The 12,867-nt window shown below is 59.3% G+C and overlaps 1 protein-coding gene across 1 annotated transcript in view; it reads left to right on the forward strand.

The window, feature by feature from the left end:
* LOC103526249 (maestro heat-like repeat-containing protein family member 1) overlaps positions 1-12,867 on the forward strand; it is a 53,547-nt gene that overhangs the window by 39,027 nt on the left and 1,653 nt on the right. Inside the window, 8 exon segments of the mRNA XM_030444736.1 lie at positions 3,696-3,833; positions 4,794-4,908; positions 7,688-7,834; positions 9,550-9,738; positions 10,238-10,390; positions 10,480-10,614; positions 11,125-11,227; positions 11,574-11,639. Coding sequence (XP_030300596.1) covers positions 3,696-3,833; positions 4,794-4,908; positions 7,688-7,834; positions 9,550-9,738; positions 10,238-10,390; positions 10,480-10,614; positions 11,125-11,227; positions 11,574-11,639 — 1,046 coding nt within the window.

Raw genomic sequence — 12,867 nt, forward strand, 5'->3', positions numbered from 1 at the left:
GATATCAAAGTCGTTTCCTGTCCACGCTTTGGATTCGAGTCTCTTCCTGATGCTTAAATGCCAGAGGGAGATGGTGAAGGTGAATGTGATAGCTTGGCAGGAAAAAGGGAGGCTTGGAAGGCACGGGGCTGCTGTTGGAAAGGAAGGAAGTGTCTATGGGACAGGGTGGAAAAAAAAGACAGAAAAAGAGCAAAGCCTGGAGAATAAAGGGGTGGGAGCACCCATCCCACTGGAGCAGCCGTGGGGGCTTCACCCCCTGAGCTCCTGTTGGGGTTTTACCTCCTAGAGAATCACAGAATGGGTTGGGTGGGAAGGGACCTTAAATCCCCCCCAGTCTCCCCCCTGCCATGGTCAGGGACCCCTCCCCCAGCCCAGGGGGCTCCAAGCCCCATCCAACCTTCAACCCCTCCAGGGATGGGGCAGCCACAGCTTCTGGGGGCAACCTGGGCACCCAGGGGCTCAGCACCCTCACCCCAAACCATTTCTCCCCATCTCCAACCTCAATCTCCCCTTTCTCTCCAAGTTTTAACCCATTTCCCTTCTCCTCTCCCTACCCCCCCGTGTCCAAAGCCCTCCCCCAGCTTTCTTGCAGCCCCTTCAGATATTGGAAGGTTGCTCTGAGCTCCCCTGGGAGCCTCCTCTTCTCCAGGCTGAACAACCCCAATCCCTCAGCCTGGCTTCCCAGGGAGCTGCTCAGCCCTCTGAGCATTTCAGTGCCTCCTCTGGACACCTTCCAGGAGCTCTGTGTCCTTCTGGTGTTGGGGACTCCAGAACTGGACACAGGACTCCAGGTGGGGTCTCAGCAGAGCAGAGGAGGAGAATCCCCTCCCCTGAGCACCTCTCTGGGCTTCTCCTGATGCAACTCAGGCCAGGACCCAGAATGTCAGCTGAAGGGACCTCAGGGATCATCTGCACCAACCTCTCTCTGGCCTGGGTGGAGGTGGGTGCTCATCCCCAGAAGAGGCAGGAGGCTGATGCCTTGCTCTAGCAGAGACTGGAGGTGGATGCTGGGGTCCGAAGAACCCTGGAGGTGGATCCTCATCCCTGGACAAGGCTGGAGGTGGATGCTCATCCCTGAAGAACCCTGGAGGTGGATGCTGGGGTCTGAAGAACCCTGGAGGTGGATGCTGGGGTCTGAAGAACCCTGGAGGTGAATCCTCATCCCTGAAGAACCCTGGAGGTGGATGCTGGGGTCTGAAGAACCCTGGAGGTGGATGTTCCTCCCTGAATAACCCTGGAGGTGGATCCTCATCCCTGAAGAACCCTGGAGGTGGATGTTCCTCCCTGAAGGACCCTGGAGGTGGATCCTGGGGTCTGAAGAACCCTGGAGGTGGATGCTCATCCCTGAAGAACCCTGGAGGTCGATGTTCCTCCCTGAAGGACCCTGGAGGTGAATGCTGGGGTCTGAAGAACCCTGGAGGTGGATCCTCATCCCTGAAGAACCCTGGAGGTGGATGTTCCTCCCTGGACAAGGATGGAGGTGGATGCTGCCCACAGCTGGGCTGGCAGAGCCAGGAGGTTCCTGAGTCTCCTGCTCCAAGCAGACGGGAGCACCTGAAGCCCACCCTGGACCTCTTTGCCAAACCCTGCAAGAAGAGAGGAGCTCGGGGTTGGTTCCAGGCTGCAGGGTCAGAGCTTTGTTCCACAGAAGGATTCTCTGGTCAGGGATGCTCAGGTGTCCTGCTGCTGCTGGAAGGGAAGGGCTGGGAGCAGCTCAGGGGAGCTGCCTCTGGCTGCAGGGGGGGTGAGAAGAGAACTCCAAAACATCCTGCACGGGGAGAACCCAAAGGAGTCAAAGCTGGGTGTGGACACCTGGTGGAAGGCCACTGCTGCCTGAGGTTTAATTGCTTTAATTGGTGATTAATTGATTCCTTGTTGTCTGTGGGGCTCCTGGAGCAGGGGTGGCTGAACCCCCCCCAGGACCCTGAGCTTTTCACCACGGGGAAGCAAGGAGGGGTTTGAGGATGGATTTCATAGCCCTGGAGATGTGGTGCATGGGACATGGGGGAGGTGGCCTTGGTCAGCATCGGGTTCATGGTTGGACTTGGGGATCTTGAAGGATCTTTCCCAACCAGAGTGACTCTGAGGTGGAGTCCCCATCATCCCTGGTGATCAGCCCTGATGGTGATGGTGATCATCCCCAACCTCCAGATGAGGTTCCTCTCCTTCTCTGCTGCCTTCCAAACCCCTCCTGAACCCCCCCAACCTCCAGATGAGGTTCCTCTCCTTCTCTGCTGCCTTCCAAACCCCTCCTGAACCCCCCCAACCTCCAGATGAGGTTCCTCTCCTTCTCTGCTGCCTTCCAAACCCCCCCTGGATCTGTTCCTGTCTGGGCTGCCCTGGCTGATCCTGCTGTGCCAGGGTTGGACTCCAGCATCTCCAGAGGTCCTTCCAACCCCCCCATTCTGTGATTCAGGGAAGTGCCAACACCGTGCTGGGACTTTGTCACCACATCTTGGGCCCCCCCTGGGAGAAGCCCAAGCAGGAGAAACCCTTCTCCTCATCTGAAAGCCTTGGAACACTTTGACTGGAAGGGGTTTTTGGTGGTGTGTGTGGTGGCTCTGTCCCTCTGGCTGCTCTCAGAGGCTGAGATTTATCCCTTGCTAATATCTGGGTTGTTTTGACAGCAGAATTGATGTTTCCCAGATGCTGCTCTGCAGCTCACAGCGAAATAATCCCTACCTATAAAATATGAAATGCCAAAAAAAAAAAAAAAGACCCAAAAAAAGACCCAAACCTAAAAACCCCAAACCGACAAAACCACCAAAAACAACCCTAAAATAACCTCCTTAAAGCAGCTCTGGAGTTCTTCCCTTCGCAGTCCGTGGCCTTGGGTGCAGATGGGAGGAGTGGGGGTGATGGGCTCCTCGCTGCCTGGGCAGAATCACCCCAAGCAGGAGGGGAGAGGAGGGGATGTCCTGCTGGAGAGCAGCTCCCTGGAGAAAGCCCTTGGAGTCCTGGTGGGCAGGAAGTTCTCCAGGGGTCAGCAATGTGCCCTGGTGGCCAAGAGGCCAAGGGTGGCCTGGGGGGCATCAGGAAAAGTGTGTCCAGCAGGTCCAGGGAGGTTCTGCTCCCCCTCTGCTCTGCTCTGCTCTGCCCTGGGGAGAGCACAGCTGGAATCCTGGCTCCAGTTTGGGGCTCCCCAGTTGAGGAGAGCCAGAGATCTACTGGAGAGAGTCCCCTGGAGAGCTGGGAGGTGCTGAAGGGCCTTGAGCATCTCTGCTGGGAAGAAAGAGTGAGAGCCCTGGGGGTGTTGAGGCTGGAGAAGAGAAGGCTGAGAGGGGATCTGCTGAATGTCTGTCAGTAGCTGAGGGCTGGGGGGCAAGAGGAAGGGCTCAGTCTCTTTTGGGTGGTGCCCAGGCCAAGGAAGAATGGGTTGAAGCTAGAAGATGGGAAGTTCCAGCTCCAGGGGAGGAGAAACTTCTTTGCTGTGAGGCTGAGGGAGCCCTGGCCCAGGCTGCCCAGAGAGGTTGTGGAGTCTCCTTCTCTGGTGCCTTCCAAACCCCTCCTGAACCCCCCCCAACCTCCAGATGAGGTTCCTCTCCTTCTCTGCTGCCTTCCAACCCCCCCTGGATCTGTTCCTGTCTGGGCTGCCCTGGCTGATCCTGCTGTGCCAGGGTTGGTCTCCAGCATCTCCAGAGGTTTTTCCAATCCCCCCCATCCCATAACTCTGATTTTTCACCCTCCTTCCCCAGCTCAGCCGTGGACACCCTGAAGGTGATGCTGACCCGGGGGGGCAGTGAGGAGGTCACCAGGGCCGTGGGCAGTGCCGGTGGTTGGGAGATGATGGTGAATCCCGAGAGGCACCACGAGGGCATCGCCGTGCTCGCCGGGTAAGGCACCAGCACCCTGAGGGCTGCTCAGCTCCTCCTTGGGTTTGGGCAGGGGGTTGTGTCCTGAGGGAGCTCCCACCCAGCACAGCCCCAGGAGGGTCTCAGTGGTGTCCCCAGGATGTCACCAAGGGGTTGTTTGACTGAGTGTCCCCAGCTGGCTCGGGGATGGGGATGGGGAACCCTTGGGGCATGAGCCAGGTTCCTGGAGCACTGGGACAGACTGGGATGGACTGGGACAGACTGGGATGGAAATCTCTTTTCCTTTTGCTGCTGTTGAAATTTCCTTGGAGGTTCCTTGGTTTCTTCATTCCTTTGTTGTTCCTTGGAGCTTCCTTGGTGGTTTCTTGGTTCCTTGGTGGTTTCATTCCTTGGCAGTTCCTTGGTGATTTCTTGCTGGCTTCTTGGTGGTTCCTTGCTGGTTCCTTGGCAGTTCCTTGGTGCTTCCTTGGCAGTTCCTTGGTGCTTCCTTGGCAGTTCCTTGCTGGTTCCTTGGCAGTTCCTTGCTGGTTCCTTGGCAGTTCCTTGGTGCTTCCTTGGCAGTTCCTTGGTGCTTCCTTGGCAGTTCCTTGCTTGTTCCTTGCTGGCTCCTTGTTGGTTTCCTTGTGGTTCCCTTGTGGTTACTTGTTGTTTCCTTGGTGCTTTTTGCTGGTTCCTTGCTGGTCCCTTGGCCAGTCCCTGCAGCTGCCCATCCCTCCCCAGCCTGTGCTGCTGGCAGTGGGTTTGGCACGGAGCAGTGAGGCTGAGGGAGAACCTCAGCCCAGGGTCCAGTTTGGTGGAGCCTGATCCAGGCAGGGACTTGGCCATCCCTGCACCCAACGCCCTCAGTGGCTCTTGAGGGTGGTGGGTGCTGTCCTGGGTGTCACAGAGGCACAAGAGATGGTTCCAGCAGAGCCGTGGTGCTCAGAGGACCCCCCTAATCCCCTGGGGACAGCTGGTGACACTTGTCCTTCCTCCCGGCAGTGCCATGGCGCGGCACGCGGGGCCCCGGCTGCCCCTGGTCGTGAAGAATCTGATCCCAACCCTCAACAGCGTCTTCGACAGCCAAAGGGTCACCACCACGGCCTTCTTCTCTGAGGTGAGCATGGGGGAACCAGGGAATGGTGGGGAGGGACCTTAAATCCCCCCCAGTGCCCCCCCCTGCCATGGTCAGGGACCCCTCCTCCAGCCCAGGGGGCTCCAAGCCCCATCCAACCTTCAACACTGCCAGGGATGGGGCAGCCACAGCTTCTGGGGGCAACCTGGGCACCCAGGGGCTCAGCACCCTCACCCCAAAGCATTTCTCCCCATCTCCAACCTCAATCTCCCCTTTCTCTCCAAGTTTTAACCCATTTCCCTTCTCCTCTCCCTACCCCCCCATGTCCAAAGCCCTCCCCCAGCTTTCTTGCAGCCCCTTCAGATATTGGGAGGTTGCTCTGAGCTCCCCTGGGAGCCTCCTCTTCTCCAGGCTGAACAACCCCAATCCCTCAGCCTGGCTTCCCAGGGAGCTGCTCAGCCCTCTGAGCATTTCAGTGCCTCCTCTGGACACCTCCCAGGAGCTCTGTGTCCTCCTGATGTTGGGGACTCCAGCACTGGACACCCCACTGTCTTTCCCCTCCACCCACTGACTGGTGGTGGGTGATCATCCAAACCCATGGGCATCTCCTCTTGCCTTTTTCCTCCTTGCCTTCTCCCCCCCAAAACCCCCTCTTGTTGTGAGATGGGGATGGCAGAGGAGCTCTTGCTGGAGGCCAACTCTGAGCACATCCCTGCCATGAGCCAGCAAACCCCAGCCCTGGGGCTGACGTACCCACCAGAGGAATGAGGTGACTCAAGTTCCTTTTCTTCTCCCCTCGCCAGCAGACGGTAACACAATCCATCCCTCCATCCCTACCACCTGAAACCAAAAAAAAAGGGGAAAAAAACCCCATCCCAGGCCACGGGAGGAGGTTTGGGTTCCATGAAGGATGCACCTGATGGCACCAAACCCACTGAGATTTCACCCCCCTGGTTAAACCACCTTTGAAATCCTCATCTGCTCAGGGGATCGAGGCTCTGGTTTTATTTTCCCTTTGGCCCGAGGAGGTGAAGGAGGAGGAGGAGGAGGAAGAGGAGGGGGGGGGTGTTGGAGGAGGAGGAGCTGCAGGGTTTGGGTTCTCTTGGAGCCCGTCCCAGAATCTGCTTTCAGTTTGGGAGCGGGGTTGGCTCCCGGCATCCCGGGCTTGGAAATGAAAAGCAGGAGCTGGAGGGGAAGGAAGCGAATCCCTGCGTCCCCAAAGTGATGAGGTGAGAGCTCCCAACCCTGCCAGGGATGGAGATGACAAGAGGGGAAGTGAGGAGGGAGCCACTGGGCTGGAGCAGGAGGGAACCTGGGGCCAACCTTGGCTCCCCCAACCTCCAGAGGGTCAGAACCATGGAATAGAATCGTGGAATGGTTTGGGTTGGAAGGGACCTGAAATCCCCCCCAGTGCCCCCCCTGCCATGGCCAGGGACCCCTCCCCCAGTCCAGGGGGGCTCCAAGCCCCATCCAACCTTTAACACCTCCAGGGATGGGGCAGCCACTTCAAGATCATTTATTGGATCATCCAGGTGGTCCTCATGGGTCCTTCCCACCCAAACCATTCCATGATCCCAAACCCATCCAGTTCCAACCCCCTGCATGGGCAGGGACACCCCCCAGGTCAGGCTGCTCCATCCAACCTGGGCTTCATCTCCTTGAGCCTCTGCCAGGACACTTCCTCCAGGCACTGCTTGGAGTTTTCCAGGAGTGAGGAGCTGCTCCCCAGGAGCTGTGGCTCTGCTGGTGCTCAGGGGATGCTCCTGGGGCTGCAGCCCAAGGGATGGGGTTCAGGGGAGGCCCTGGAGCTGCTGGGGGGGCTGGGGCAGCTCTGGAGCCTGGAGAAGAGAAGAGAGCAATGGGGAGACCTTGGAGCAGCTTCCAGGTCCTGAGGGGGCTCCAGGAGAGCTGGGGAGGGACTTGAGACAAGGGCCTGGAGGGATGGGAGCCTCCCAGGGGTGATGGTTCCAACCTCCAAGAGGGGAGATGGAGAGGAGATGGAGTGAGGGTGGTGGAACCCTGCTTGCTCCATGTCCCCCCATCCCAATTTCACTGGGGAGGATCCACAACCCCAAACCCACTCCCAGGGGTGGGGTCCATGTCCTCTCATCCCAGTCTCAGGGGTGGTATCCACATCCCTCCATCCCCATCCCATCAGTGGGGTCCATGTCCCTCCATCCCCATCCCAGCAGTTGGATCCATGTCCCTCCATCCTGATCCCATCAGTGGGATCCATGTCCCTCCATCCCCATCCCAGCAGTTGGATCCATGTCCCTCCATCCTGATCCCATCAGTGGGATCCACCTCCTTCCATCCCCATCCCATCAGTGGGGTCCATGTCCTTCCATCCTGATCCCAGCAGTGGGGTCCATGTCCCCCATCCCAGCCTGGGCTGTGGGAGGTGCCCCTGCCCATGCTTTGGGGTGGCACTGGATGGGATTTAAGGTCCCTCCAACCCATCCCAGTCTGGGATTCAATGATTCCATGCAATGTTCCAACATTTTCATGGCCATCCCTCCCCACCTCACCTGGCAGGTGACCTCAGGGGGAGGATTTCCCTTTTTGGGTTTGGGGATTTCTCCTGCCCGTGGCCTCCCCAGCTTGGGGCCCTTGGGTTGTCTTTTCTTTTTTTTTGTTTTTTGACTCAAAGATGATGGTTTATTACAAGTTCCTCAATTCAAAGCCTGGGGTTTGGGGGTGCTCAGGGCTCCCCCATCCCTCTCCCTTGATGGTGGGAATGTGGAGCGAGGTGCTGGAGCTCTGCAGGTCCTGGGGTCCTCTCTGTGTCCTCTCCAGCCTGAGCCTCTCTCTTCTCCTCCAGCTGCTCAGCAGTAACGTGGTGAATGACCTGATCCTGCTGGAGACCATGCTGGACAACCTGACAGGGAGGCAGAAGGATTCCTCCATGCTGGTGAGGATGTTGGCTCTCCGGGGATTGGGGAACATCGCCACCGGCTCCCCGGAGAAGGTGAGAGCCCCTCTGCTCCATCCCAGAGCCCTCAGCAGGGCAGGGAGAGGGGGAAAGAGAGCGTGGAGCCACCAGGAGATGCCTCTCCTCAAAGCCAGGCTGGATTTTTGGACAGGGCACTCGTGTCACGTCCTCACCCTGGTGGCAGCATCTCCAGAAGGGAGGTGGCAGCAGTCACCAAGGGCAGGAGATGAAGCCCTGGAGGAGAAACCTCCAGCAAAGCCTTGGAGGAGGCACCTCTAGGAGACCCCTGGCTTGGGAGGAGAGCCAGGCACAGAAACATGGAATGCTTCTTGGGAAAATGGGAAGAAATCCTTTGGGGTGAGGGTGCTGAGCCCCTGGGTGCCCAGGTTGCCCCCAGAAGCTGTGGCTGCCCCATCCCTGGAGGTGTTGAAGGTTGGATGGGGCTTGGAGCCCCCTGGGCTGGGGGAGGGGTGGAAGAACTCCAGGGTTAGAAAAATCAAATTATTTTGGTTGGAAAAGAGAGATCCTGGAGTCCAACCCTGATGCCATCCCCACTGTCCCATGTCCCTCATCCCCTTATCTGTGGGGCTCTGAAACCCCTCCAGGGATGATGGGGACTCCAGAACCCCCAGAACCCCCACCTGTGACAACCTGGTCCTGTGCAGATGGAGCTGCAGAAGGGGAAAGTCCCAGACACTGGGATTAAACTACAACCCCAGACCTGGCAGAGTCATGGAATGGTTTGGGTTGGAAAAGAGCTTGGAGATCCTGGAGTCCAACCCTGACCCCAGCACCCCCCATGTCCCTCATCCCCACATCTGTGGGGCTCTGAAACCCCTCCAGGGATGATGGGGACTCCAGCCCTGCCCTGGGCAGCCTGGGCCAGGCCCTGACAGCCCTTTCCAGGCAGAAATTCTTCCCCAGCTCCAACCTAAACCTCCCCTGGCACAACTTGAGTTGTGCCCAAAGTTCCTCTTGTCCCATCCCTTGTTCCTTGGGAGCAGAGCCCGACCCCCCCTGGCTCCAACCTCCTCTCAGGGGGTTGCAGAGAGCCACAAGGTCTCCCCTCAGCCTCCTCTGCTCCAGGATCAACACCCCCAGGGCCCTCAGCTGCTCCTTGTCCCTCCCAGCTCAGATGGCTGAGGACATCTCTCCATCTCTCCCCCTCCTCCCCTCTCCCCTCTCCCCTCTCCCCCTCCCCCTCTCCCCTCTCCCTCTCCTCCTCTCCACCTCTCCCCATCTCCCATCTCCCCCTCTCCCCCTCTCCCCCTCTCCCCCCTCTCCCCCTCTCCCCCCTCTCCCCCCTCTCCCCTCTCTCCCTCTCTCCCCCTCCCCCCCTCTCCCCTTCTCCCCTTCTCCCCTTCTCCCCTTCTCCCCTCTCCATCTCTCCATCTCTCCACTTCTCCACCTCTCCATCTCTCCACCTCTCCCTCTCTCCATCTCTCCATCTCTCCATCTCTCCCTCTCTCCCTCTCTCCCTCTCTCCCTCTCTCCCTCTCTCCCTCTCTCCACCTCTCCACCTCTCCACCTCTCCACCTCTCCACCTCTCCACCTCTCCACCTCTCCACCTCTCCACCTCTCCACCTCTCCCCCTCTCCCTCTCTCCCTCTCTCCCTCTCTCCCTCTCTCCCTCTCTCCACCTCTCCACCTCTCCACCTCTCCACCTCTCCACCTCTCCCCCTCTCCCTCTCTCCACCTCTCCACCTCTCCATCCTTGCCCCATCCCATTTCCATCTCCCCTTTCCCTGCAGGTGAGGAAGCACGGGGCTCAGCTCCTCGCCTCCATGGTCAATGGCATGGATGACAAAGATGACCCCAACAACCTGGTTGCCCTCGAGGCCATGTCCAGCCTCTCCAAGCTCCTGGATCACGTGGAGGAGAGGGACATCCAGGCCATGCTCCTCCACATTGCCATCAGGATCCGACCCTTCTTCGACAGCGTAAGGACCGAGCTGCTGCCTCCCCCTGCTGCTGGCTCTCTGGGCTTTGCTGCCTTCAGCATTCTCTGCCCACCCCAAACCCCTCCAGCATCCCCGGGGGGAAGTTTGCTGCTTCTCCTGCTCATCTTGGAGCTTGAGCCTCCTCCTCCTCTGCTCAGCTTCTGCTGTCCTGGGGGGGACATGGACATCCAGGCCAGGGTCCTGCCCCTGGCTCAGGGCAATCTCCAGCACAAATCCAGGAGGATGGGAGGAGAACAAGGCTGAGGAGAGGGACCTGGGGGGTGTTGGGTGAGGAGAAGCTCCCCAGGAGCCAGCACTCCTCCTGCCCACACTTCCTGGCAGCCCAGAAACCACCCCTGATGGAGGTTTGGGGACGGATGGCAGCACTGATGTCCTCAGGCCTGAGGAGCAGGAGGAGGGGAGGTGTGAGCAGCTGTGCCAGGCAGGAGGTGCCCCGGGTCGGGTTGGTTCCTGCTGATGGATCCCTCTGTGCCCACAGGAGCAGCCCCAGCTCCGGCAGGCGTCCATCGTCCTCTTTGGGAACCTCACCAGGTTCAGCGAGGCCAACTGCGAGGTCTTCTTCGAGCAGATCCTCAACGGGCTGGTGACACTGCTGCTCCACCTCCAGGACCCAAAGCCAGAGGTCGTCAAGGTGAGGATGTTCCCCTGCCCAGCAGGAACCCGGGGTCCTGCCTCACCCCGGGCATCCCGCGGGCTCCTGAGCTTCTCCTCCCACCCCAGGCCTGCAAGTTTGCTCTGCGGATGTGTGGCCCCAGCATGGGCTGTGAGGGGCTCTGTGAGATGTTCCTCAACCACCTGAGGGAGGACAGGAGCCTCCACTATGGGGAGTTCATGAACAACGTCTGCAAACACCTGGTGAGCACTGTGCTGGGGCTGGGCATGGGGGTGATGGGACCATGGGATGGGTTGGGTTGGAAGGGACCTCAAATCCCCCCCAGTGCCCCCCCTGCCATGGTCAGGGACCCCTCCCCCAGCCCAGGGGGCTCCAAGCCCCATCCAACCTTCAACACTGCCAGGGATGGGGCAGCCACAGCTTCTGGGGGCAACCTGGGCACCCAGGGGCTCAGCACCCTCAAATTAAAGAACTTCTCCCCAGTATCTCCTCTCCACCTCCCCTCTTGGAGGTTGGAACCATCACCCCTCATCCCATCCCTCCAGGCCCTTGTCCCAAGTCCCTCCCCAGCTCTCCTGGAGCCCCTTCAGGACCTGGGAAGCCACAGATCCTCCAGGTCCTGCTCTTGCATCCACAGAGGCCAAGTCCCCCCGTCCCAGCTGTGTCCTCAGGAGCTCCAGGAGGTGGTGGCAGTGCTGCAGGAGCTCCTGTCCTGTCCCCCCTGGGACTTCCTGGGCTTTTTTCTCTCCCAGATGCAGAGCTACCCGGAGATGCTCAACCGCCTGATCTCCACCAACCTCTTCTACTTCAAGAGCAGCTGGGTGGACATCAGGGCAGCTGCCCCCATGTTCATTGGTGAGGTTCTTCAAGCCCTGGGGGGTTGTGTCACCCCTGGTGTCCTGGGAATGCTCCTGATCCCTGGGTGGGGATGGGAAGCTGCCCTGGCCCCTGCTCCTCCCTGCACCCAGGCCTGGGATGTCCCCAGGTGCTGCCAGCACCCAAGGAACCTTTCTCCAGCTGCTTTCCACTCGTGCTGGGGGAACCCTCCCTGGTGTGGGTGACCGAGGTTTGGTCCTCACCTGAGCAGCTGTGGGGTTTCCACGGAGGCTCCACACAGGGATGGGTGACCTGGTGACCTGGCCCCATGAGCTGTGTCCTGGGGACATCCGGAATCCTTGGTGACACCACAGTTCTTCCTCAGGCTTCCTCGTGCTGCACGTGGATGAGGAGCACTGTCCCCAGGTGGACCTGGACCAGCTCATCTCGGGTGAGTAGGTGCTGCCACCCACAGCTGCTGGGGACTGTCCCCATGAGGGACACAGCTTGGACCTACAGGATGGGGGTCCCAGCCCCACAGGTGGCTCCCAGCCCCACCAGGAACCCTGAACCTCACAACCAGGGATGGTCCCATCAGGAACCCCAAAACCTGCAACCAGGGATGGTCCCACCATAAACCCCAAACCCCCCAGCTGGGCATGGTCCCACCAGGAACCCCAAATCCTCAGCCAAGAGTGGTCCCATCATAAACCCCAAGCCTGCAACCAGGGATGGTCCCACCAGGAACCCCAAACCCTACAGCTGGGCATGGTCCTACCAGGAACTGAAACCCCAAATCTGCAACCAGGAATGGTTTCACCAGGAGTCCCATCCCTCAACCAGGGATGGGCCCATTGTGAACCCCAAATCCTGCAGCCAGGGATGGTCCCACTATGGACCCCAAACCCCACATCTGGGCATGGTCCCACTATGAACCCCAAATTCCTCAAAGAGGAATGGTTCCACCAGGAACCTGAAACCCACAACCAGGAATGGTCCTACCATGAACCCCAAACCCTGCAACCAGGGATGGTCCCACCAGGGGTACCATGAACCCCAAACCCTGCAACCAGGGATGGTCCCACCATAGGTACCATGAACCCCAAACCCTGCAACCAGGGATGGTCCCACCATAAACCCCAAACCCCACAGCTGGGGATGGTCCCACCATGGACCCCAAACCCACAGCCAGGGATGGATGGTCCCACCAGGACCCCCAACCCCAGGGAGCTCCTCAGCCACCAGTGACCCCATCAGGAGTTTGGTGTTTCTGGGCTCCCCCTCCCCAGCCCGGCACCTTCTGAAGGATTTGTAAAACAAAACCCCCCCAAAAAACCCCTCCAGCCCCAAAACCCCAAAGCCCCAAAGCCCCAAAGCAGCCCCAGAGCTGAAGGTGAAGCCGGTGGCATTTTTGGAAGCAGTGTTAAGTAATTTTCCTGGATTTCAGGGATTTTTTCCCTGTCACCGGTGACCTCATCGTCTCGAGTAACGCACGGAAACTTTCTCCTCCTTCCAAAGCAGCTTCAAAAAACACTAAAAAAGGAAAAACTCTCTTTCCCTTGGCTCCCTCCGAGCCCTCTGCCAGGAGAAGCCTTTGGCTCCTGCAGCCCCGGGAAGGAGCTCGGGGTGAGGAACTTCCCCTCCTGAGCAGCTCCAGGAGCCCGGGGAGGCTTCACCAG

The sequence above is a fragment of the Calypte anna genome, chromosome 2 (assembly GCF_003957555.1).
Source record: "Calypte anna isolate BGI_N300 chromosome 2, bCalAnn1_v1.p, whole genome shotgun sequence".
Lineage (NCBI taxonomy): Eukaryota > Metazoa > Chordata > Aves > Apodiformes > Trochilidae > Calypte > Calypte anna.